This window comes from Aegilops tauschii, chromosome 1 (assembly GCF_002575655.3).
Source record: "Aegilops tauschii subsp. strangulata cultivar AL8/78 chromosome 1, Aet v6.0, whole genome shotgun sequence".
In the NCBI taxonomy this organism is placed as follows: Eukaryota; Viridiplantae; Streptophyta; class Magnoliopsida; order Poales; family Poaceae; genus Aegilops; species Aegilops tauschii.
Genome location: NC_053035.3, coordinates 277,325,941 through 277,351,623, shown reverse-complemented (window position 1 = coordinate 277,351,623; position 25,683 = coordinate 277,325,941). Strand labels below are relative to the sequence as shown.

The 25,683-nt window shown below is 45.1% G+C and overlaps 1 protein-coding gene across 1 annotated transcript; it reads right to left on the bottom strand.

The window, feature by feature from the left end:
• Positions 1-112: 112 nt before the first annotated feature.
• Positions 113-1,617, bottom strand: LOC109770302 (protein SAR DEFICIENT 4). Its single transcript, XM_020329007.4, has one exon. The coding sequence runs from the start codon at positions 1,495-1,497 to the stop codon at positions 499-501; it is 999 nt and encodes a 332-aa protein (XP_020184596.1). The 5' UTR covers positions 1,498-1,617; the 3' UTR covers positions 113-498.
• Between the last annotated feature and the right edge of the window lie 24,066 nt (positions 1,618-25,683).

Here is a 25,683-nt window from a genome sequence, read left to right as displayed (position 1 = left end):
GGTGATGCTTTTACATCTTCTTCCTCCCACTTATTAGGGTCTCTCCCATTATCTGAAAACACTTGTATTAAGGTATGAGCTCATCCTCACCCGAGAGAGCATCCAGATGTGCAGCCATATTGGCAATCATGATGGTCCTGGGACCTGAGTCCTGACATTGCAACACACTCAGCAACAATGCCAACAATACAAAAGATTTGAGTTCACAGATAAGCCATTACACTGTATTCTCCTTGATAAATACCACACCATGTTATTAGAATCGGATACAGAGACAAGGTATCATGAGACGACAACACATTCTTATTCGAATCGGCCTAACAACAAGTGAATATGCCACAGCTGATGATCAGAAGCACAGGTGCTAATCTGATCAGTTTATTTATTTGTATTTCGCTGATGATGACTCTGTGAAAGGAACAGCCTGTGCAATCTGCCTGCAAGAAGAACTGAAGAAGAGCCTTCGCGCAATCCATGAGATCCATGCATCGATGGACCTCACGCGTTCTTGGTTGCAGTGTAGTTCTCGTAGGCCAATTGTGCCGCCAAGAGATCGACCACGGCCGTGCCAACGGACTTAAACACGGTGATCTCATCGTCGCTGCGCCGCCCGGCCACGGTCCCGGCGGCCAGCTCCGCGAGCGTCCCGGCCACATCCTCCCTCCGCAGCACGCCGCGCTGCAGCGCGCCCACAAGCTCCCCGGCCTCCTCCAGCGCCGCCTCGAAGTCAATGAACACCCTGCCCCGACGGAGCGCCTCGTCGTCGCACTCCCGCATCGCCGGCGTGAACGACCCCACCAGGTCAAGGTGCGCCCCGGGCCTCAGCAGCTCCCCCCGCACGATCGGCTCCTGCGACCCCGTCGCGCAGCTCACGATGTCCGCCGCGGACACCGCCTCGTCCATGCCGTCGACCTCCTCGACGGTCACTCCCGGGTGCGCGTCCCGGAGCTTGGCGACGAGCGCGGCAGATTTGGCCTTGGTGCGGTTCCATACCAAGATGCGGGAGAGCGAGGGAAGGGCGGACAGGTGCGCTTCGGCGAGGTAGGGCGCGAGGGCCCCGGCGCCCGCGAGCGCGAGGGTGGAGGGGGGCCGGGAGGGGGAGACAAGGAGGGAGGCGGCGAGGGCGGAGACCACGGCGGTGCGGAGGAGGGTGAGCGCGGAGCCGTCGACGGACGCGAGGGGCACGCCGGAGGCGGAGCTGAAGAGGGAGACGGTGGCGTGGATGGAGGGGCGGTGCGGGGAGTTGGCGGGGAAGGAGGTGACGGCCTTGAGGGCGAGGTAGGGGAGCGAGGGGTGGGCGCACCATGAGGGCATGAGGAGCAACGCCGCGGAGGGCGAGGTCGGGACCGGGAAGGAGACGCGGTGGGGGCAGTGGATGTCACCGGAGAAGGCGGGGAGGCCCGCGCGGAGGTGGGAGATCAGGGACGGGAAGGGGAGGACGGCGTGGAGCGCCTCGGCGTCGATGTAGACGAACGGGTGGGACGGCGGCGCTGCCATGCTGCCGCGGTGGGGCTGCTCCCGCTCTGCTCGCGGCGTTCGCGATTGCGTGTTTGGGAATGGGGATTGCGTTGACTAGCGAGTCCTAGTCGTACACAGGGTTGGTCGATTCTCTCCGCCCCTGCTTTGTCAGCCACACACTTGTTAGAGCATCTAGGGCTAATGCCAAACAATTATCGTCTACGGCATTTGATGCAAAAACGTGCTTTAACAGATAAAAGAAACTATGGTTTAAGGCACTTTTTAGATATTCCTTCGAGTTGTATAAGAGCATCTACAACCACCATACCTCTCAAATCCGCCTCATACGTCCGGGCGGGCTATCCGGTCACTGCCGATTATGATTTTTGATCCAGACGAGCCGCTTAAAACGGCCCTCAAACGCCCGGGCTGACCGGCATCCCGCATATCCAGCCTAAATATGTGGCGGTTATGGGGCACCCGGGCACACCCGCCACGTCGGACTCGACAGCCAGACCCCACCCTAAATTGCACCAAATCCACCCCGAAGACCAGCAGGATCCATTTGCTATCTCCTCTCTTCTTTCTCCTCCGTGTCGTCCGTCGCACCACCGCCGCGCCCACTCCGCAGCTGTTCCCAGGCTCGCCGCCGCCAGCTCCGGAAGAGCGCTCCCGTCCTCGCTGCGGGGGACGTCGTCGCCGGCCCGAACGCCACCGTGGTACGTCCGGCAACTCTCCGCTCCGCCTTGCACTTGATGTGTTCGACACATTGACCGACCGAAATTATTATGATTTTGTTAGGTAAATGATGGATTCCGATGCTTCGTCGAACAAGGAGTATGGACCGACGGAGCTTGATCAAATGATTCAAGATGATTTCTTCGATTCGTCGGATTCGGGCGAAGAAGTGGACATGATCATGCTCATGAGCATGCAAGAGAAAATGGACCGGCAAGTGGAGCATATTCTCAACTTCTAGGGCTCAATCAAAGGGAGAAGATGTTGGGAAACGTTGCATGCAATTTCAAAAAAAATTCCTACGCTCACGCAAGATCTATCAAGGAGATGCATAGCAACGAGAGGGGGCGTACCCTTTAGACCTAAAGTGGAAACGTTTGACAACGCGGTTGATGTAGTCGAACTTCTTGCTCCGACCAATTAAGCACCGAACGTACGGCACCTCCGAGTTCTGCACACGTTCAGCTCGATGACGTCCCTCGAGCTCTTGATCCAGCAAAGTGTCGACGGAGAGTTCTGTCAGCACGACGGCGTCGTGACGGTGATGTGAAGTGATCCACGCAGGGCTTTGCCTAAGCACTACGACAATATGACCGGAGGTGTAAACTGTGGATGGGGGGCGCCACACACGACTAACAATTATTGGTGTGTGTTCTAGGCGCCCCCTCCACACGTATATATAGGTGGGAGGGGGAGGAGGACAGCCTTGGGGCGCCCCAAGTAGGGGCCTTGTCCAATTCGCCCCCCCTGCCATATCCACTTGAGGAGGGGGGGGGGAAGAGGAGGGAGGAGGGAAGGAAGGGGTAGGCTGAATCCCTCCCCTTCCTTATCTCTTCCCCTCTTTCCCTTCCCCTCAGGTGCGGCCCATATGGGGGGCGCAGCAGCCCCTGCTGGCTGCTGCATTTTCCCTCTTGGCCCATTAGGCCCATATCTTTGTCGGGGGTGCCCGAAACCCCTTCCAGTGACTCTATATGTACCCGGTACTCTCCAGAACACTTCCGGTGTCCGAATACTATCGTCCTATATATCAATCTTTACCTCTCGGCCATTTTGAGACTCCTCATCATGTCCGTGATCTCATCCGGGACTCCAAACAACATTCGGTCACCAATTCACATAACTCATATAATACAAAATCATCTGTTAAGCATGCAGACCCTACGGGTTCGAGAACTATGTAGACATGACCGAGACACCTCTCTGGTCAATAACCAACAGCGGAACCTGGATGCTCATATTGGTTCCCACATATTCTACGAAGATCTTTATTGGTCGTACCGTAATGACAACACACGTTATTTCCTTTGTCATCGGTATGTTACTTGCCCGAGATTCGATCGTCGGTATCTTCATACCTAGTTCAATCTCGTTACCGGCAAGTCTCTTTACTCGTTCCGTAATACATCATCCCACAACTAACTCATTAGTCACATTGTTTGCAAGGCTTCTTATGATGTGTATTACCTAGAGGGCCCAGAGAAACCTCTCCGATACTCGGAGTGACAAATCCTAATCTCGATCTATGCCAACCCAACAAACACCTTCGGAGATACCTGTAGAGCATCTTTATAATCACCCAGTTACGTTGTGACGTTTGATAGCACACAAGGTATTCCTTCGGTATTCGGGAGTTGCATAATCTCATAGTCAAAGAAATATGTATATGACATGAAGAAAGCAATAGCAATAAAACTGAACGATCAATATGCTAAGCTAACGGATGGGTCTTGTCCATCACATCATTCTCCTAATGATGTGATCCTATTCATCAAATGACAACACATGTCTATGGTTAGGAAACTTAACCATCTTTGATTAACGAGCTAGTCTAGTAGAGGCTTACTAGGGACGCGGTGTTTTGTCTATGTATCCACACATGTATCAAGTTTACGGTTAATACAATTCTAGAATGAATAATAAACATTTATCATGATATAAGGAAATATAAAATAACAACTTTATTATTGCCTATAGGACATATTTCATTCAGTCTCCCACTTTGCACTAGAGTCAATAATCTAGTTCACATCGCCATGTGAATAACACCTATAGTTCACATCACCATGTGATTAACACTTATAGTTCACATTGCCATGTGACCAACACCCAAAGGGTTTATTAGAGTCAATAATCTAGTTCACATCGTCATGTGATTAACACCCAAAGTGTAATAAGGTGTGATCATGTTTTGCTTGTGAGAGAAGTTTAGTCAACGGGTCTGCCACATTCAGATCCGTATGTATTTTGCAAATTTCTATGTCTACAATGCTCTGCATGGAGCTACTCTAGCTAATTGCTCCCACTTTCAATGTGTATCCAGATAGAGACCCAGAGTCATCCAGATCGGTGTCAAAGCTTATATCGACATAACTCTTTATGACGGACTCTTTATCACCTCCATAACCGAGCAATATTTCCATAGTCTAAGGATAATTTTGACCATTGTCCAGTGATCTACTCCTGGATCACTATTGTACCCCCTTGCCAAACTCATGGCAAAGTACACAATAGGTCTGGTACACAGCATGACACACTTTATAGAACCTATGGCCGAGGCATAGGAAATGACTTTCATTCTCTCTCTATCTTATGCCGTGGTCGGGCTTTGAGTCTTACTCAACTTCACACCTTACAATACAGGCAAAAACTATTTTTTTGACTGATCCATTTTGAACTCCTTCAAAATCTTGTCAAGGTATGTACTCATTGAAAAATCTTATCAGGCGTCTTGATCTATCTTTATAGATCTTGATGCCTAATATATAAGCATCTTCACCGAGGTCTTTTATTGAAAAATTATTATTGAAGTATCCTTTTATGCTATCTAGAAATTCTATATCATTTCCAATAAGCAATATGTCATCCACATATAATATCAGAAATGTTACAGAGCTCCCACTCACTTTCTTGTAAATACAGGCTTCACCATAAGTTTGTATAAAACCATATGCTTTGATCACCTCATCAAAGCGTATATTCCAACTCCGAGATGCTGGCACCAGTCCATAGATGGATCGCTGGAGTTTGCACACTTTGTTAGCACCTTTAGGATCGACAAAACCTTCTGGTTGCATCATATACAACTCTTCTTTAAGAAATCCATTAAGGAATGCAGTTTTGACGTCCATTTGCCAGATTTCATAATTATAAAATGCGAAAATTGCTAACATGATTCGGACTGACTTAAGGATCACTACGGGTGAGAAGGTCTCATTGTAGTCAACCCCTTGAACTTGTTGAAAACGTTTCGCGACAAGTCGAGCTTTGTAGATGGTGACATTACCATCAGCGTCTGTCTTCTTCTTGAAGATCCATTTATTCTCAATGGCTTGCCGATCATCGGGAAAATCCACCAAAGTCCACACTTTGTTCTCATACATGGATCCTATCTCAGATTTCATGGCCTCAAGCCATTCATCGGAATCTGGGCTCATCATAGCTTCTTCATAGTTCGTAGGTTCGCCATGGTCTAGTAACATGACTTCCAGGACAGGATTACCATACCACTCTGGTGCGGAACATGCTCTATTCGACCTACGAGGTCCAATAGAACTTGATCTAAAGTTTCATGATCATCATCATTAGCTTCCTCTCTAATTGGTGCAGGCATCACGGGAACGAATTTCTCTGATGTGCTACTTTCCAACTTGAGAGAAGGTACAATTACCTCATCAAATTATACTTTCCTCCCACTCACTTCTTTCGAGAGAAACTCCTTCTCTAGAAATGTTCCATCTTTGGCAACAAAAGATCTTGCCTTCGGATCTGTGGTAGAAGGTGTACCCAATTTTTTCTTAGGGTATCCTATGAAGACGCACTTCTCCGATTTGGGTTCGAGCTTACCAGGCTGAAGCCTTTTGACATAAGTGTCGCAACCTCAAACTTTAAGAAACGATAGCTTAGGTTTCTTGCCAAACCATAGTTCATACGATGTTATCTCAACGGATTTAGACGATGCCCTATTTAACGTGAATGTGGATGTCTCTGATGCATAACCCAAAACGATAGTGATAAATCGGTAAGAGACATCATAGACCGCACCATATCTAATAAAGTATGGCTACAACGTTCGGACACACCATTATGCTGTGGTGTTCCAGGTGGCGTGAGTTGTGAAACCATTCCACATTGTTTTAAATGAAGGCCAATCTCATAACTCAAATAGTCACCTTTGCGATCAGATCGTAGAAACTTTATTTTCTTGTTACAATGATTCTCCACTTCACTATGAAATTCTTTGAAAATTTTCAAATGTTTTAGATTTGTGTTTTATTAAGTAGATATGCCCATATCTGCTCAAATCATATGTGAAGGTCAGAAAATAATGATACCCATCGCGTGCCTCAACACTCATCAGACCGCATACATGGGTATGTATTATTTCCAATAAGTCATTAGCTCGCTCCATTGTTCCGGAGAACAGAGTTTTAGCCATCTTGCCCATGAGGCATGGTTCACAAGTATCAAATGATTCATAATCAAGTGATTCCAAAAGTCCATCCGCATGGAGTTTCTTCATGCGCTTTACAACAATATAACCTAAACGGCAGTGCCACAAATATGTTGCACTATCATTATCAACTTTGCATCTTTTGGCATCAATATTATGAATATGTGTATCACTACGATCGAGATTCAATAAACCATTCACCTTGGGTGTATGACCACATAAGGTTTTTTTCATGTAAAAAGAATAACAATTATTCTCTAACTTAAATGAATAACTGTATTGCAATAAACATGATCTAATCATATCCATGCTCAACGCAAACACCAAATAACATTTATTTAGGTTCAACACTAATCTCGAAGGTAGAGGGGGTGTGCGATGGTGATCGTATCAACCTCGGAATCACTTCCAACACACATCATTACCTCGACCTTAACTAGTCTCTATTCATTCTGCAACTTCTGTTTCGAGTTACTAATCTTAGCAACTGAACCGGTATCAAATACCCAGGGGCTACTACGAACACTAGTAAGGTACACATCAATAACATGTATATCAAATATACCTTTGTTCACTTTGCCGTCCTTCTTATCCGCCAAGTATTTGGGGTAGTTCCTCTTCCAGTGATCATTTCCTTTGCAGTAGAAGCACTCAGTTCCAGGCTTGGGTCCAGTTTTTGGGCTTCTTCACGGAAGTGGCAACTTGCTTGCCTTTCTTCTTGAAGTTCCCTTTCTTTCCCTTTGCCCTTTTTCTTGAAACTAGTGGTCTTGTTAACCATCAACACTTGATGCTCTTTCTTGATTTCTACCTTCGCCGATTTCATCATCGCAAAGAGCTCGGGAATTGTTTTTGTCATCCCTTGCTTATTATAGTTCATCACGAAGTTCTAGTAGCTTGGTGAAAGTGACTAGAGAACTCTGTCAGTCACTATCTTATCTGGAATATTAACTCCCACTTGATTCAAGTGATTGTAGTACCCAGACATTCTGAACACATGCTCACACGGTGAGCTATTCTCCTCCATCTTGTAGGCAAAGTACTTCTCAGAGGTCTCATACCTCTTGACACGGGCATGAATCTGAAATACCAATTTCACCTCTTGGAACATCTCATATGCTCCATGGCGTTCAAAATGTTTTTGAAGTCCCGGTTCTAAGCCGTAAAGCATGGCGCACTAAACTATTAAGTAGTCATCATATCGAGCTTGACCAACGTTCGTAATGTCTGCATCTGCTCCTGCAATAGGTCTATCACCTAGAGGTGCATTAAGGACATAATTCTTCCGTGCATCAATGAGGATAATCCTCAAATCACAGACCCAGTCTGCATCATTGCTACTATCATCTTTCAACTTAGTTTTCTCTAGGAACATATCAAATAATATAAGGGAGCTAAATCGCGAGCTATTGATCTACACATAGATATGCAAAACCATAAGACTAAGTTCATGATAAATTAAGTTCAATTAATCAAATTACTAAAGAACTCCCACTTAAATAGACATCCCTCAAGTCATCTAAGTGATACGTGATCCAAATCAACTATCCCATGTCCGATCATCATGTGAGATGGGGTAGTCATCAATGGTGAACATCTCTATGTTGATCATATCTACTATATGATTGACGTTTGACCTTTCGGTCTCTAGTGTTTCGAGGACATGTCTATAAATGCTAGGCTCGTCAAGTTTAATCCAAGTATTCCGCATGTGCAAAACTGTCTTGCACCCGTTGTATGTGAACGTAGAGTCTATCACACCCGATCATCACGTGGTGTCTCGACATGACGAACTGTAACAATGGTGCATACTCAGGGAGAACACTTTTACCTTGAAATTTAGTGAAGGGATAATCTTATAATGCTACCGTTGTTCTAAGCAAAATAAGATGCATAAAAGATAAACATCACATGCAATCAAAATATGTGATATGATATGGCCATCATCATCTTGTGCTTTTTATCTCCATCTCCAAAGCATCGTCATGATCTCCATCATCACCGGCTCGACACCTTGATCTGCATCGTTGTGCGTCTCGCCAACTATTGCTTCTACAACTATCGCTAAGGCATAGTGATAAAGTAAAGCAATTACATGGTGTTTGCATTTCATACAGTAAATTAAGAGACAACCATAAGGCTCCTGCTGGTTGTCGATAACTTACAAAACATGATCATCTCATACAATAACGTATATAACATCATGTCTTGACCATATCACATCACAACATACCATGCAAAAACAAGTTGGGCGTCCTCTACTTTGTTGTTGCAAGTTTTACGTGGCTGCTACGGGCTTCTAGCAAGAACCGTCCTTACCTACGGCAAAAACCACAACGGTGATTCGTCAAGTTTGCTGTTTTAACCTTCTTCAATGACCGGTCGTAGTCAAATTCGATTCAACTAAAGTACGAGAAACAGACACCCGCCAGCCACCTTTATGCAAAACTAGTTGCATGTCTGTCGGTGGAACCGGTCTCATGTACGTGGACATGTAAGGTTGGTCCGGGCCGCTTCATCCCACAATACCGCCGAATCAAAATAAGACGTTGGTGGTAAGCAGTATGACTATCACCGCCCACAACTCTTTGTGTTCTACTCATGCATATCATCTACGCATAGGCCTGGCTCATGATGCCACTGTTGGGAAACGTTGCATGGAAAACCAAAATTCTCTACGCACACGCAAGATCTATCCATGGAGATGCATAGCTATGAGAGGGGGAGGGCATCTTCATACCCTTGAAGGCAAGTCGCTAAGCGGAAGCGTTTATTAACGTGGTTGATGTAGTCGTACACCTTCACGATCCGCCCCGATCAAGTACCGAACGTACGGCAACTCCGCGTTTAGCACACGTTCAGCTCAATGACATCCTCGCCTTTTTGATCCAGCAAGAGGGGCGAAGTAGTAGATGCGTTCCGGCAGCACGACAGTGTGGTGATGGTGTTGGTGAAGAACGATCTCCGCAGGGCTTCGCTAAGCGCAGCAGAAACTATGATGGAGGATAAACTAGAGGGACGTGGTTGCCTACAAACGGCTTGGTGTATCTTGATGTGTTACGGGTGCTAGCCCTACCCCTCTATTTATATGTTGAGCCCTGGGGTCGAAACTTTGAGAAAGAGCTGATAACCCACAAGTATAGGGGATCGCAAAAGTTTTCGAGGGTGGAATATTCAACCCAAATTTATACATTCGACACAAGGGGAGCCAAAGAATATTTGAAGGTATTAGCAGCTGAGTTGTCAATTCAACCACACCTGGCGATTAATTATCTGCAGCAAAGTGATCAGTAGCAAAGTAGTTTGATAGTTTTGATAATAGTAACAGTAGCAATGGTAACAGTAACAGTGATAGCAGTGATTTTGTAGCAAGTGCAACAGTGACAGCAACAGTAGTAACTTAGCAAGAACAATATAAGATAAATTCGTAGGCATTGGATCGGTGACTTGTTGGATGATATTCATCATGAGACAATTATAACCTAGGGCGATACGGCACTAGCTCCAGTTCATCAATATAATGTAGGCATGTATTCCGTAAATAGTCATACGTGCTTATGGAAAGAACTTGCATGGCATCTTTTGTCCTACCCTCCCGTGGCAGCGGGGTCCTATTGGAAACTAAGGGGTATTAAGGCCTCCTTTTAATAGAGAACCGGAACAAAGCATTAACACATAGTGAATACATGAACTCCTCAAACTACGGTCATCACCGGGAGTGGTCCGACTATTGTCACTCCGGGGTTGCCGGACCATAACACGTAGTAGGTGACTATAACTTGCAAGATCGAATCTAAAACATGGGTATAATGATGATAACATAAATGGTTCAGATCTGAGTTCATGGCACCCGGGCCCAAAGTGACAAGCATTAAGCATGGCAAAGTCATAGCAACATCAATCTTAGAACATAGTGGATACTAGGGATCAAGCCCTAACAAAACTAACTCGATTACATGATGAATCTCATCCAACTCCTCACCGACCAGCGAGCCTACGAAGGAATTACTCACTCCGGGTGGGGAGCATCATGGAATTGGCGATGGAGAAAGGTTGGTGATGATGAAGAACGAAGATCCCCCTCTTCGGAGCCCCAAACGGACTCCAGATCTGGCCTCCCGATGAAGAACAGGAGGTGACGGCGGCTCCGTCTCGTGGATCGCGATAATTCTTTATCCCTGATTTTTTTCTGGAAAAATAGGATTTTATAGCATCGGTTTTTGGGTCTGCGGGGCCACCAGGTGGGGACAACCCACCTGGTCGCGCCAGGAGGGGGGCGCGCCCTGGTGGGTTTGTTGGGGAACATAGTAATTTCAAAAAATTTCCTACGCACACACAGGATCATGGTGATGCATAGCAATGAGAGGGGAGAGTGTTATCCACGTACCCTCGTAGACCGAAAGCGGAAGCGTTAGCACAACGCGGTTGATGTAGTCGTACGTCTTCACGATCCAACCGATCCAAGTACCGAATGTACGGCACCTCCGAGTTCAGCACACGTTCAGCTCGATGACGTCCCGCAAACTCCGATCCACAGAGCTTCACGGGAGAGTTCCGTCAGCACGACGGCGTGATGACGGTGATGATGTTGCTACCGACGCAGGGCTTCGCCTAAGCACCGCTACGATATGACCGAGGTGGAATATGGTGGAGGGGGCACTGCACACGGCTGGAATAGATCAACAGATCAACTTGTGTGTCTAGAGGTGCCCCCCTGCCCCCGTATATAAAGGATCAGGGGGAGGAGGACGCCAGCCAGGAGGAGGGCGCGCCAGGGAGGAGTCCTACTCCCATAGGGAGTAGGACTCCCTCTTTTCCTAGTTGGAGTAGGAGGGGGAAAGGAAGGGAAGGAGAGGGGAGGAAGGAAAGGGGGCGCCGCCCCCCTCCTTGTCCAATTCGGACTAGAGGGGGAGGGGGCGCGCAGCCAGCCCTAGCCGCCCCTCCTCTTCTCCACTAAGGCCCATCTTGGCCCATTAAACTCCCCGGGGGGTTCCGGTAACCCCCCGGTACTCCGGTATATGTCTGAAACTCCCCGAAACCATTCCGATGTCCGAACATAGTCATCCAATATATCGATCTTTACGTCTCGACCATTTCGAGACTCCTCGTCATGTCCGTGATCACATCCGGGACTCCGAACTATCTTCGGTACATCAAAACACAAAAAATGATAATACAATCGTCATCGAACTTTAAGCGTGCGGACCCTACGGGTTCGAGAACTATGTAGACATGACCGAGACACGTCTCCGGTCAATAACCAATAGCGGAACCTGGATGCTCATATTGGCTCCTACATATTCTACGAAGATCTTTATCGGTCAAACCGCATAACAACATACGTTGTTCCCTTTGTCATCGGTATGTTACTTGCCCGAGATTCGATCGTCGGTATCTCAATACCTAGTTCAATCTCGTGACCGGCAAGTCTCTTTACTCATTCCGTAATACATCATCCCGCAACTAACTCATTAGTTACAATGCTTGCAAGGCTTATAGTGATGTGCATTACTGAGTGGGCCCAGAGATACCTCTCCGACAATCGGAGTGACAAATCCTAATCTCGAAATACGCCAACCCAACAAGTACCTTCGGAGACACCTATAGAGCTCCTTTATAATCACCCAGTTATGTTGTGACGTTTGGTAGCACACAAAGTGTTCCTCCGGTAAACGGGAGTTGCATAATCTCATAGTCACAGGAACATGTATAAGTCATGAAGATAGCAATAGCAGAATACTAAACGATCAAGTGCTAAGCTAACGGAATGGGTGAAGTCAATCACATCATTCTCCTAATGATGTGATCCCGTTAATCAAATGACAACTCATGTCTATGGATAGGAAACATAACCATCTTTGATCAACGAGCTAGTCAAGTAGAGGCATACTAGTGACACTCTGTTTGTCTATGTATTCACACAAGTATTATGTTTCCGGTTAATACAATTCTAGCATGAATAATAAACATTTATCATGATATAAGGAAATAAATAATAACTTTATTATTGCCTCTAGGGCATATTTCCTTTAGTCTCCCACTTGCACTAGAGTCAATAATCTAGATTACACAGTAATGATTCTAACACCCATGGAGCCTTGGTGCTGATCATGTTTTGCTCGTGGAAGAGGCTTAGTCAACGGGTCTGCAACATTCAGATCCGTATGTATCTTGCAAATCTCTATTTCTCCCACCTGGACTTGATCCTGGATGGAGTTGAAGCGTCTCTTGATGTGCTTGGTTCTCTTGTGAAATCTGGATTCCTTTGCCAAAGCAATTGCACCAGTATTGTCACAAAAGATTTTCATTGGACCCGATGCACTAGGTATAACACCTAGATCGGATATGAACTACTTCATCCAGACTCCTTCATTTGCTGCTTCCGAAGCAGCTATGTACTCCGCTTCACATGTAGATCCCGCCACGACGCTTTGTTTAGAACTGCACCAACTGGCAGCTCCACCGTTCAATGTAAACACGTATCCGGTTTGCGATTTAGAATCGTCCGGATCAGTGTCAAAGCTTGCATCGACGTAACCATTTATGACTACCTCTTTGTCACCTCCATAAACGAGAAACATATCCTTAGTCCTTTTCAGGTATTTCAGGATGTTCTTGACCGCTGTCCAGTGATCCACTCCCGGATTACTTTGGTACCTCCTTGCTAAACTCAAGGCACACATCAGGTCTGGTACACATCATTGCATACATGATAGAGCCTATGGCTGAAGCATAGGGAACATCTTTCATCTTCTCTCTATCTTCTTCAGTGGTCGGGCATTGAGTCTTACTCAACTTGACACCTTGGAACACATGCAAGAACCCTTCTTTGCCTGATCCATTTTGAACTTCTTCAAAACTTTATCAAGGTATGTGCTTCGTGAAAGTCCAATTAAGCGTCTTGATCTATCTCTATAGATGAAAGATCGTGGATGACGCCTAGAGGGGGGGGGGTGAATAGGCGCTTTAAAATAATTACGGTTTAGGCTTGAACAAATGCGGAATAAACCTAGCGGTTAATTTGTCAAGCACAAAACCTACAACAACTAGGCTCACCTATGTGCACCAACAACTTATGCTAAGCAAGATAAACAACTAGGTGATAGCAAGATATATAACAAGAAACAATATGGCTATCACAAAGTAAAGTGCATAAGTAAAGGGCTCGGGTAAGAGATAACCGAGGCACGCGGAGACGATGATGTATCCCGAAGTTCACACCCTTGCGGATGCTAATCTCCGTTTGGAGCGGTGTGGAGGCACAATGCTCCCCAAGAAGCCACTAGGGCCACCGTAATCTCCTCACGCCCTCGCACAATGCAAGATGCCGTGATTCCACTAAGGGACCCTTGAGGGCGGTCATCGAACCCGTACAAATGGCAACCCTTGGGGGCGGTCACCGAACCCGTACACTTTGGCAACCCTTGGGGGCGGTCACCGGAACCCGTCAAATTGCTCGGGGCGATCTCCACAACCTAATTGGAGACCCCGACGCTTGCCCGGAGCTTTACACCACAATGATTGAGCTCCGAACACCACCAACCGTCTAGGGCGCCCAAGCACCCAAGAGGAACAAGCTCAAGGGCACCAAGCACCCAAGAGTAAAAAGCTTCTCAACTTGTAACTTCCACGTATCACCGTGGAGAACTCAAACCGATGCACCAAATGCAATGGCAAGGGCACACGGAGTGCCCAAGTCCTTCTCAAATCCCACCGAAGCAACTAATGCTAGGGAGGAAAAAGAGAGGAAGAACAAGAAGGAGAACACAAAGAACTCCAAGATCTAGATCCAAGGGGTTCCCCGCACAAAGAGGAGTAAGTGATTGGTGGAAATGTGGATCTAGATCTCCTCTCTCTTTTCCCTCAAAAACTAGCAAGAATCCATGGAGGGATTGAGAGTTAGCAAGCTCGAAGAAGGTCAACAATGGGGGAAGAACACGAGCTCAACGGATAAGGTTCATTGGGGAAGAAGACCTCCTTATATAGTGGGGGGAACAATCCAACCGTTACCCCCCACACCAGCCCCGCAGAGAGCGGTACTACCGCTTGGCCAGCGGTACTACCGCTCCCCCTCACGGTACTGCCGCTGGGCCCAGAGCGGTACTACCGCGGTGGTCAGGGCGATACTACCGCATACGAGCGGTACTACGGCCCCCACTGCCGCGACTAGTACCGTAAAACCCGACACGAAAAAGACCCCTCGAATCGAGGCGGTACTAGCACGAGACCGCAGCGGTACTACGGCTGGGGGCTACCAGCGGTACTACCGCTCTGGAGCGGTACTACCGCTTGTAGCACCCAAGCGGTACTACCGCTCCGGCCCGCGGTACTACCGCTAGGAAACCAAAACTGCCATAACTTCTGCATATGAGCTCCGAATTGAGCAAACTCAAGCTTGTTGGATAGAGGAAGACGAGTAGCATCAAAAAGCATAGTAAGAAGAGGCAGGGGAGGTATGCCAACAAATAGAGGAGTGAAACCTCCAACCGAGAAGAACCGACATAACCTCCAACATCGAAAACATCATAGAAGATGCGAGTGAACTCCGTTTTCGATGAACTCGAGCTTGTCATCAAGATGACCATAAGCTCCAAAACTCACAAAGAGAAGAACCAAACAAGAACCAATAAAGATGATGCAAGGATGCAATGGTTTGAGCTCTCTATGAACGATACGATCAAGCTACTCATCGAGAGCCCCCCTTGATAGTACGGCAATCGATCCTATAACCCGGTCTCCCAACTACCATCATGAGACCGGTAAAATAGAAAACCTATCAAGAGCAAACCTTTGCCTTGCACATGGTCCACTTGAGCTAGATGATGACGATCTTGACTCCCTCAAGTTGGATCACCTTTCTTGTTTGTGTTGGCTCGATGAAGACTAGTTGATTGCTCCCCCATGCTCCACCATGGGTGAGCCACTCTTCCGCACATCTTCACAAGTCCATTGTCAACACAATGGATGGCAAGCTTCAAGCATTTGATCTCTTCATGATGCTTCACTTGAACTTGCACACCGCAACCTAACCCCACAAAGAACTCTCACGAAGATCATGGGTTAGTACACAAAGCGTAATTGACAATGCTTACCACACCATGGGATCGCTTGATCCCTCTCGGTACATCTTCTACGCTTTGTGAGTTGATCCAGTTGATTCACTCTTGACTTAGTCTTGATCAACCATGAATCTTTCCACTCTTCATTTGGATGATGTCTTGAAGATATACATGAATGATCACACCATGGGATCGCTTGATCCCTCTCGGTACATCTTCTACGCTTTGTGAGTTGATCAAGTTGATTCACTCTTGACTTAGTCTTGATCAACCATGAATCTTTCCAACTCTCTTCATTTGGATGATGTCTTGAAGATATACATGAATGATCACACAATCTTCTTCTCTAAGACATGCTTGCAATAAGCTCAACTCTCACATGACCAATCTTTGGATAATTCCTTAATAACACCTTGGTCACCACATAAACTCCTTGAAACCAACACATGAACTTCAAGAAATGCCTATGGACAAATCCATCAAATATAACTCAAGGCAACCATTAGTCCATAGAGATTGTCATCAATTACCAAAACCAAACATGGGGGCACCGCATGTTCTTTCAATAGATCTTGATGCCCAATATATAAGCAGCTTCACCGAGGTCCTTCATTGAAAAACTCTTGTTCAAATATCCCTTTATGCTATCCAGAAATTCTATATCATTTCCGATCAACAATATGTCATCCACATATAATATCGGAAATGCTACAGAGCTCCCACTCACTTTCTTGTAAATACAAGCTTCTCCAAAAGTCTGTATAAATCCATATGCTTTGATCACACTATCAAAACGTTTATTCCAACTCTGAGAGGCTTGCACCAGTCCATAAATGGATCGCTGGAGCTTGCACACTTTGTTAGCTCCCTTTGGATCAACAAAACCTTCCGGTTCCATCATATACAACTCTTCTTCCAGAAATCCATTCAGGAATACAGTTTTGACATCCATTTGCCAAATTTCATAATCATAAAATGCGGCAATTGCTAACATGATTCGGACAGACTTAAGCATCGCTACGGGTGAGAAAGTCTCATCGTAGTCAATCCCTTGAACTTGTCAAAAACCTTTTGCAACAAGTCGAGCTTTATAAACAGTAACATTACCGTCAGCGTCAGTCTTCTTCTTGAAGATCCATTTATTCTCAATGGCTTGCCGGTCATCGGGCAAGTCAACCAAAGTCCACACTTTGTTCTCATACATGGATCCCATCTCAGATTTCATGGCTTCAAGCCATTTCGCGGAATCTGGGCTCACCATCGCTTCTTCATAGTTCGTAGGTTCATCATGGTCTAGTAACATAACCTCCAGAACAGGATTACCGCACCACTCGGGTGCGGATCTTACTCTGGTTGATCTACGAGGTTCAGTAGCAACTTGATCTGAAGTTTCATGATCATCATCATTAGCTTGCTCACTAATTGGTATAGACGTCACAGGAACCGATTTATGTGATGAACTACTTTCCAATAAGGGAGCAGGTATAGTTACCTCATCAAGTTCTGCTTTCCTCCCACTCACTTCTTTCGAGAGAAACTCCTTCTCTAGAAAGGATCAAAATTTAGCAACAAAAGTCTTGCCTTCGGATCTGTGATAGAAGGTGTACCCAACAGTCTCTTTTGGGTATCCTATGAAGACACATTTCTCCGATTTGGGTTCGAGCTTATCAGGTTGAAGCTTTTTCACATAAGCATCGCAGCCCCAAACTTTAAGAAACGACAACTTTGGTTTCTTACCAAACCATAGTTCATAAGGCATCGTCTCAATGGATTTCGATGGTGGCCTATTTAACGTGAATGCAGCTGTCTCTAGAGCATAACCCCAAAACGATAGCGGTAAATCAGTAAGAGACATCATAGATCGCACCATATCTAGTAAAGTACGATTACGACATTCAGACACACCATTACGCTGTGGTGTTCCAGGTGGCGTGAGTTGCGAAACTATTCCGCATTGTTTCAAATGTAGACCAAACTCGTAACTCAAATATTCTCCTCCATGATCAAATCGTAGGAACTTTATTTTCTTGTTACGATGATTTTCAACTTCACTCCGAAATTCTTTGAACTTTTCAAATGTTTCAGACTTATGTTTCATTAAGTAGATATACCCATATCTGCTTAAATCATCTGTGAAGGTGAGAAAATAACGATACCCGCCGCGAGCCTCAACATTCATCGGACCACACACATTTGTATGTATGATTTCCAACAAATCTGTTGCTCGCTCCATAGTTCCGGAGAACGACATTTTAGTCATCTTGCCCATGAGGCATGGTTCGCAAGTACCAAGTGATTCATAATCAAGTGATTCCAAAAGTCCATCAGAATGGAGTTTCTTCATGCGCTTTACACCAATATGACCTAAACGGCAGTGCCACAAATAAGTTGCACTATCATTATCAACTCTGCATCTTTTGGCCTCAATATTATGAATATGTGTATCACTACTATCGAGCTTTAATATAAGTAGACCACTCCTCAAGGGTGCATGACCATAAAAGATATTACTCATATAAATAGAACAACCATTATTCTCTTATTTAAATGAATAACCGTCTCGCATCAAACAAGATCCAGATATAATGTTCATGCTCAACGCTGGCACCAAATAACAATTATTCAGGTCTAAAACTAATCCCGAAGGTAGATGTAGAGGTAGCGTGCCGACCGCGATCACATCGACTTTGGAACCATTTCCCACGCGCATCGTCACCTCGTCCTTAGCCAATCTTCGCTTAATCCGTAGTCCCTGTTTCGAGTTGCAAATATTAGCAACTGAACCAGTATCAAATACGCAGGTGCTACTGCGAGCATTAGTAAGGTACACATTAATAACATGTATATCACATATACCTTTGTTCACTTTGCCATCCTTATTATCCGCCAAATACTTGGGGCAGTTCCGCTTCCAGTGACCAGTCTGTTTGCAGTAGAAGCACTCAGTCTCAGGCTTAGGTCCAGACTTGGGTTTCTTCTCCTGAGGAGCAACTTGTTTGCTGTTCTGCTTGAAGTTCCCCTTCTTCTTCCCTTCGCCCTTTTTCTTGAAACTGGTGGTCTTGTTGACCATCAACACTTGATGCTCCTTCTTGATTTCTACCTCCGCAGCCTTTAGCATTGCGAAGAGCTCGGGAATCGTCTTATCCATCCCTTGCATGTTATAGTTCATCACGAAGCTCTTATAGCTTGGTGGCAGTGATTGAAGAATTCTGTCAATGACGCTATCATCCGGAAGATTAACTCCCAGTTGAATCAAGTGATTGTTATACCCAGACATTCTGAGTATATGCTCACTGACAGAACTATTCTCTTCCATCTTGCACCTATAGAACTTATTGGAGACTTCATATCTCTCAATCCGGGCATATGCTTGAAATATTAACTTCAACTCCTGGAACATCTCATATGCTCCATGACGTTCAAAACATCGTTGAAGTCCCGGTTCTAAGCCGTAAAGCATGACACACTGAACTATCGAGTAGTCATCAGCTTTGCTCGGCCAGACGTTCATAACATCTGGTGTTGCTCCTACAGCAGGTCTGGCACCTAGCGGTGCTTCCAGGACGTAATTCTTCTGTGCATCAATGAGGATAATCCTCAAGTTACGGACCCAGTCCGTGTAATTGCTACCATCATCTTTCAACTTTGCTTTCTCAAGGAACACATTAAAATTCAACGGAACAACAGCACGGGCCATCTATCTACAACAACATAGACAAGCAAAATACTATCAGGTACTAAGTTCATGGTAAATTTAAGTTCAATTTAATCATATTACTTAAGAACTCCCACTTAGATAGACATCCCTCTAATCATCTAAGTGATCACGTGATCCAAATCAACTAAACCATGTCCAATCATCACGTGAGATGGAGTAGTTTTCAATGGTGAACATCACTATGTTGATCATATCTACTATATGATTCACGCTCGACCTTTCGGTCTCAGTGTTCCGAGGCCATATCTGCATATGCTAGGCTCGTCAAGTTTAACCTGAGTATTCCGCGTGTGCAACTGTTTTGCACCCGTTGTATTTGAACGTAGAGCCTATCACACCCGATCATCACGTGGTGTCTCAGCACGAAGAACTTTCGCAACGGTGCATACTCAGGGAGAACACTTATACCTTGAAATTTAGTGAGAGATCATCTTATAATGCTACCGTCGATCTAAGCAAAATAAGATGCATAAAAGATAAACATCACATGCAATCAATATAAGTGATATGATATGGCCATCATCATCTTGTGCTTGTGATTTCCATCTCCGAAGCACCGTCATGATCACCATCGTCACCGGCGCGACACCTTGATCTCCATCGTAGAATCGTTGTCGTCTCGCCAACTATTGCTTCTACGACTATCGCTACCGCTTAGTGATAAAGTAAAGCAATTACAGGGCGATTGCATTGCATACAATAAAGCGACAACCATATGGCTCCTGCCAGTTGCCGATAACTCGGTTACAAAACATGATCATCTCATACAATAAAATATAGCATCATGCCTTGACCATATCACATCACAACATGCCCTGCAAAAACAAGTTAGACGTCCTCTACTTTGTTGTTGCAAGTTTTACGTGGCTGCTACGGGCTGAGCAAGAACCGTTCTTACCTATGCATCAAAACCACAACGATAGTTCGTCAAGTTAGTGCTGTTTTAACCTTCTCAAGGACCGGGCGTAGCCACACTCAGTTCAACTAAAGTTGGAGAAACTGACACCCGCTAGCCACCTATGTGCAAAGCACGTCGGTAGAACCAGTCTCGCGTAAGCGTACGCGTAATGTCGGTCCGGGCGGCTTCATCCAACAATACCGCTGAACCAAAGTATGACATGCTAGTAAGCAGTATGACTTGTATCGCCCACAACTCACTTGTGTTCTACTCGTGCATATAACATCTACGCATAAAACCTGGCACGGATGCCACTGTTGGGGAATGTAGTAATTTCAAAAAAATTCCTACACACACAGGATCATGGTGATGCATAGCTACGAGAGGGGAGAGTGTTGTCCACGTACCCTCGTAGACCGAAAGTGGAAGCGTTAGCACAACGCGGTTGATGTAGTCGTACGTCTTCACGATCCGTCCGATGCAAGTACCGAACGTACGTCACCTCCGAGTTCAGCACACGTTCAACTCGATGACGTCCCGCGAACTCAGATCCAGCAGAGTTTCACGGGAGAGTTTCGTCAGCACGACGGCATGATGACGGTGATGATGTTGCTACCGATGCAGGGCTTCGCCTAAGCACCGCTACGATATGACCGAGGTGGAATATGGTGGAGGGGGCACCGCACACGGCTGGAATAGATCAATAGATCAACTTGTGTGTCTAGAGGTGCCCCCTGCCCCCGTATATAAAGGATCAGGGGGAGGAGGCCGCCGGCCAGGAGGAGGGCGCGCCAGGGAGGAGTCCTACTCCCATAGGGAGTAGGACTCCCTCTTTTCCTAGTTGGAGTAGGAGGGGGAAAGGAAGGGAAGGAGAGGGGAGGAAGGAAAGGGGGCGCCGCCCCCCCTCCTTGTCCAATTCGGACTAGAGGGGGAGGGGGCGCGCAGCCAGCCCTAGCCGCCCCTCCTCTTCTCCACTAAGGCCCATCTTGGCCCATTAAACTCCCCGGGGGGTTCCGGTAACCCCCCGGTACTCCGGTATATGTCTGAAACTCCCCGAAACCATTCCGATGTCCGAACATAGTCATCCAATATATCGATCTTTACGTCTCGACCATTTCGAGACTCCTCGTCATGTCCGTGATCACATCCGGGACTCCGAACTATCTTCGGTACATCAAAACACAAAAAATGATAATACAATCGTCATCGAACTTTAAGCGTGCGGACCCTACGGGTTCGAGAACTATGTAGACATGACCGAGACACGTCTCCGGTCAATAACCAATAGCGGAACCTGGATGCTCATATTGGCTCCTACATATTCTACGAAGATCTTTATCGGTCAAACCGCATAACAACATACATTGTTCCCTTTGTCATCGGTATGTTACTTGCCTGAAATTCGATCGTCGGTATCTCAATACCTAGTTCGATCTCGTTACCGGCAAGTCTCTTTACTCGTTCTGTAATACATCATCCCACAACTAACTCATTAGTTACAATGCTTGCAAGGCTTATAGTGATTTGCATTACCGAGTGGGCCCAGAGATACCTCTCCGACAATCGGAGTGACAAGTCCTAATCTCGAAATACGCCAACCCAACAAGTACCTTCGGAGACACCTATAGAGCTCCTTTATAATCACCCAGTTACGTTGTGACGTTTGGTAGCACACAAAGTGTTCCTCCGATAAACGGGAGTTGCATAATCTCATAGTCATAGGAACATGTATAAGTCATGAAGAAAGCAATAGCAGAATACTAAACGATCAAGTGCTAAGCTAACGGAACGGGTCAAGTAATTCACATCATTCTCCTAATGATGTGATCCCGTTAATCAAATGACAACTCATGTCTATGGCTAGGAAACATAACCATCTTTGATCAACGAGCTAGTCAAGTAGAGGCATACTAGTGACACTCTGTTTGTCTATGTATTCACACAAGTATTATGTTTCCGGTTAATACAATTCTAGCATGAATAATAAACATTTATCATGATATAAGGAAATAAATAATAACTTTATTATTGCCTCTAGGGCATATTTCCTTCAGGGTTGTGCCCACCCAGGTGCCCCCTCCGGTGGGTCTTGGCTCCAGAAATTCTTGTTTATTATATAAAATTCCTCACAAAGTTTCGTTCCATTCCGAGAACTTTTATTTCTGCACAAAAACAACACCATGGTAGTTCTGCTGAAAACAGCGTCAGTCCGGGGTTAGTTTCATTCAGAGGCTAAAACAAGAGGAAAAGCGTTAGGAAAAGTAGATACGTTGGAGACGTATCAACTGCCCCAAGCTTAAACCTTTGCTTGTCCTCAAGCAATTCAGTTGATAAACTGAAAGTGAAAAAGAAAAACTTTTACGAACTCTTTTGCTCTTGTTTGCATAAATAAGCTTAAACAACACCCAGGTTTTCAGCCAACATTATAACTAACCATGCCGACAATAACTCTTAAAGATTATATTAACTCATATCAATGACATAATCAGCTAGCGAGCAATAATAAGATATCTCAAACAACAACACATTGTCAAAACAACCATGATATAATATGACAATAGTGGTATCTCGCTAGCCCTTTCTGAGACCGCAAAACATAAATGCAGAGCACCTCCAAAGTTCAAGCAACGACTAAACATTGTAGTTCATGGTAGAAAAGATCCAGTCATGATGCACCCAACATTAGCTACACACAATGCATAAGTCTTGAAAACTGTGCTCTCAGGTTCTAGCGCTTGTTTTAGAAGGTGATGACACAACATAAATGTAAATAGATAGTCCCTTCGCAGAGGGAAGCAGTGATTTGCAGAGGTGCCAGAGCTCAAGTTTTAAAACAGAGGTAAATGATATTTTGAGACATGCACCCTTCTCATTTACTTCACGACTATCAGTTATTAATATCTTCCATGCTAAGCACGCTAGTGGCGGTTCCCAAGTGATAAAAGTAGAGGTTTTGACTCCATTGGGAGTTTTTGTTTGATTATTTGTAAGCTTTTTCTGTTTGCATTTTGGGACTGGGAATCCCTATTACCGCCCTTTTCTCGTGCGATGGCGAGTGAATAAACACTCGACCTGAGAATAACCCGCTTAGCATGGAAGATACTGACCACCTCCTGTTGTTCCATGAACGAACCAAGCACACAAAAAGGATATTTATTAGAAGTTTTTAGAGGTGGCACATGCAAATTTATTTAGGACGGCAGGATAATACCGCATATAGGTAGGTATGGTGGACTCATCTGGAATAACTTTGGTTTCGAGGTTTTTGATGTACAAGTAGAATTCCCACTTAGTACAGGCGAAGGCTAGCAATTAGATTGAGAAACGGCCAGCTAGAGAGCAACAATGGTCATAAACATGCATTATGCATAAGTAACATTGGACACTAGCATGAGTAAGATATGACCACCATTAACATAAATATCATAGAGGCTATGTTGGTTTTGATTCAACTACATGCATAAACATGTGCCAAGTCAAGCCACTTGAACATTCAGAGGAGGATGCCATATCATCATACTACATCACAATCATTTTAATGCAATGTTGATATCCAAGATAAATCAATATCCACTCCTAGCTACTTATGCATGGCATGAGAAACTATATTATCTAATTGTCATTACAAACATGTTTAATCATAATGGGCTGAATCATGGATACTAGGTTAAACATATTACACAAACAGGACTTCATACCAGTTTCTCTCTGCCACGGCCAGTTCATCGAATATCGTCATTATTGCCTTTCACTTGCACGACCGAACGATATGAAAATAATAATAGTGCAAGAGTGCCGTGGACTAAGTTGGAATCTGCAAACATTTTATTCAACAGGAGAAAACAAGGTAAAATGGGCTCTTTATTAGATCAACAATTATTCATATGAGAGCCAATCAACATTTTCATCGTGGTCTTCACCTTGATAAGACTCAAATAAAAAGAAAAGAAATTGAGAGAAACACACTAAAATATTTTTGGATTTTTTGGTTTTCCTGAACAAACAAATAAAAGGGAAAAGCAAAAACGAGAAAAACTATTTACACGGGAAAGCTCCCAACAAGCAAAAGAAGAACAAGGAAATCTTTTTGGGTTTTATTTTTAATATTACAACTAAGCATGCATTGAAAGTAAACTAACTACAACTAATTTTTTGGTTTTTCTAAAGTTTTTCAAACACACAAGAAGAAAGCAAGAAAATAAAATTAAGCATGGATGATACAATGAAAAAGTGTGAACACCGACAAATGAAATGAAATATGTGAACATGAATGTAATGTCTGTGGAAAACACGTACTCCCCCAAGCTTAGGCTTTTGGCCTAACTTGGTAAAAGGTCGGTAGCCTAGATGGTAGTTGGGGTACTGAGGAGCGGGCATCCACTCATCCCACTGCTGAGGCTCTTCCTCCTCCTCTGCTGCAGCCTGGTTGTTCCGGTAGGCGATGATGTTGATAACCCACAAATATAGGGGTTCGGAACAGTTTTCGAGGGTAGATTATTCCACCCAAATTTATAGATTCGACACAAGGGGAGCCAAAGAATATTTGATGGTTTTAGCAGCTGAGTTGTCAATTCAACCACACCTGGAGATTAATTATCTGCAGCAAGTACTCAATAGCAAAGTAATATGATAGTTTTGATAATAGTAGCAACAGTAGCGGTAACGGTAACAGTGATAGCAGTAATTTTGTAGCAAGTGTAACAGTGATCATAGCCGTAGTAACTTAGCAGAAACAATATAAGATAAATTCGTAGGCATTGGATCTCTTGTTGGATGACATTCTACATGAGACAGTTATAACCTAGGGCGATACGGCACTAGCTCTAGTTCATCAATATAATGTAGGCATGTATTCCGTAAATAGTCACTACAAAAAAATACACTTCCGTGATGATACATGTTTGTCACAGTAGGTCGCATTTTCTGTCATGCATGTACATCCATGACGATTTTATGACAGAATCAAGATATTCATACCTGTGCTGTTGTAGAAGTGTTCCATGACATTACCAAAATTATCATCACGGAAGTGTCCACTTCCATGACGATAAATCCCGCGTCACAGAAGTGCTTTCGTCAAGGGTGACCGACATGTGGCATCCACCGTAACGGAACGCCGTTAAGCTATCGGGTCGGGTTTTGGATCCGATAACCCGTTAACAGCCCTGACCAATGGGGATTTTCCACATGTAAAATCATCATTGGCTGGAGGAAACACGTGTCGGCTCATCGTTGGGACAGATGTCATCCACTCATTGGACAGAAGGCGCCTATGATACATTGACACGTGGCACCCAACAGAGGCCCATTCCTGTGAAAAGGCCGGCCCGTTTGACTTGGTCAAAAGGTGGCGGGCCGGCCAATG

What these genes read in the sequence shown, in the direction of transcription:
- LOC109770302 (XM_020329007.4), bottom strand. Translation starts at nt 1,497, where the DNA reads ATGGCAGCGCCGCCGTCCCACCCGTTCGTCTACATCGACGCCGAGGCG.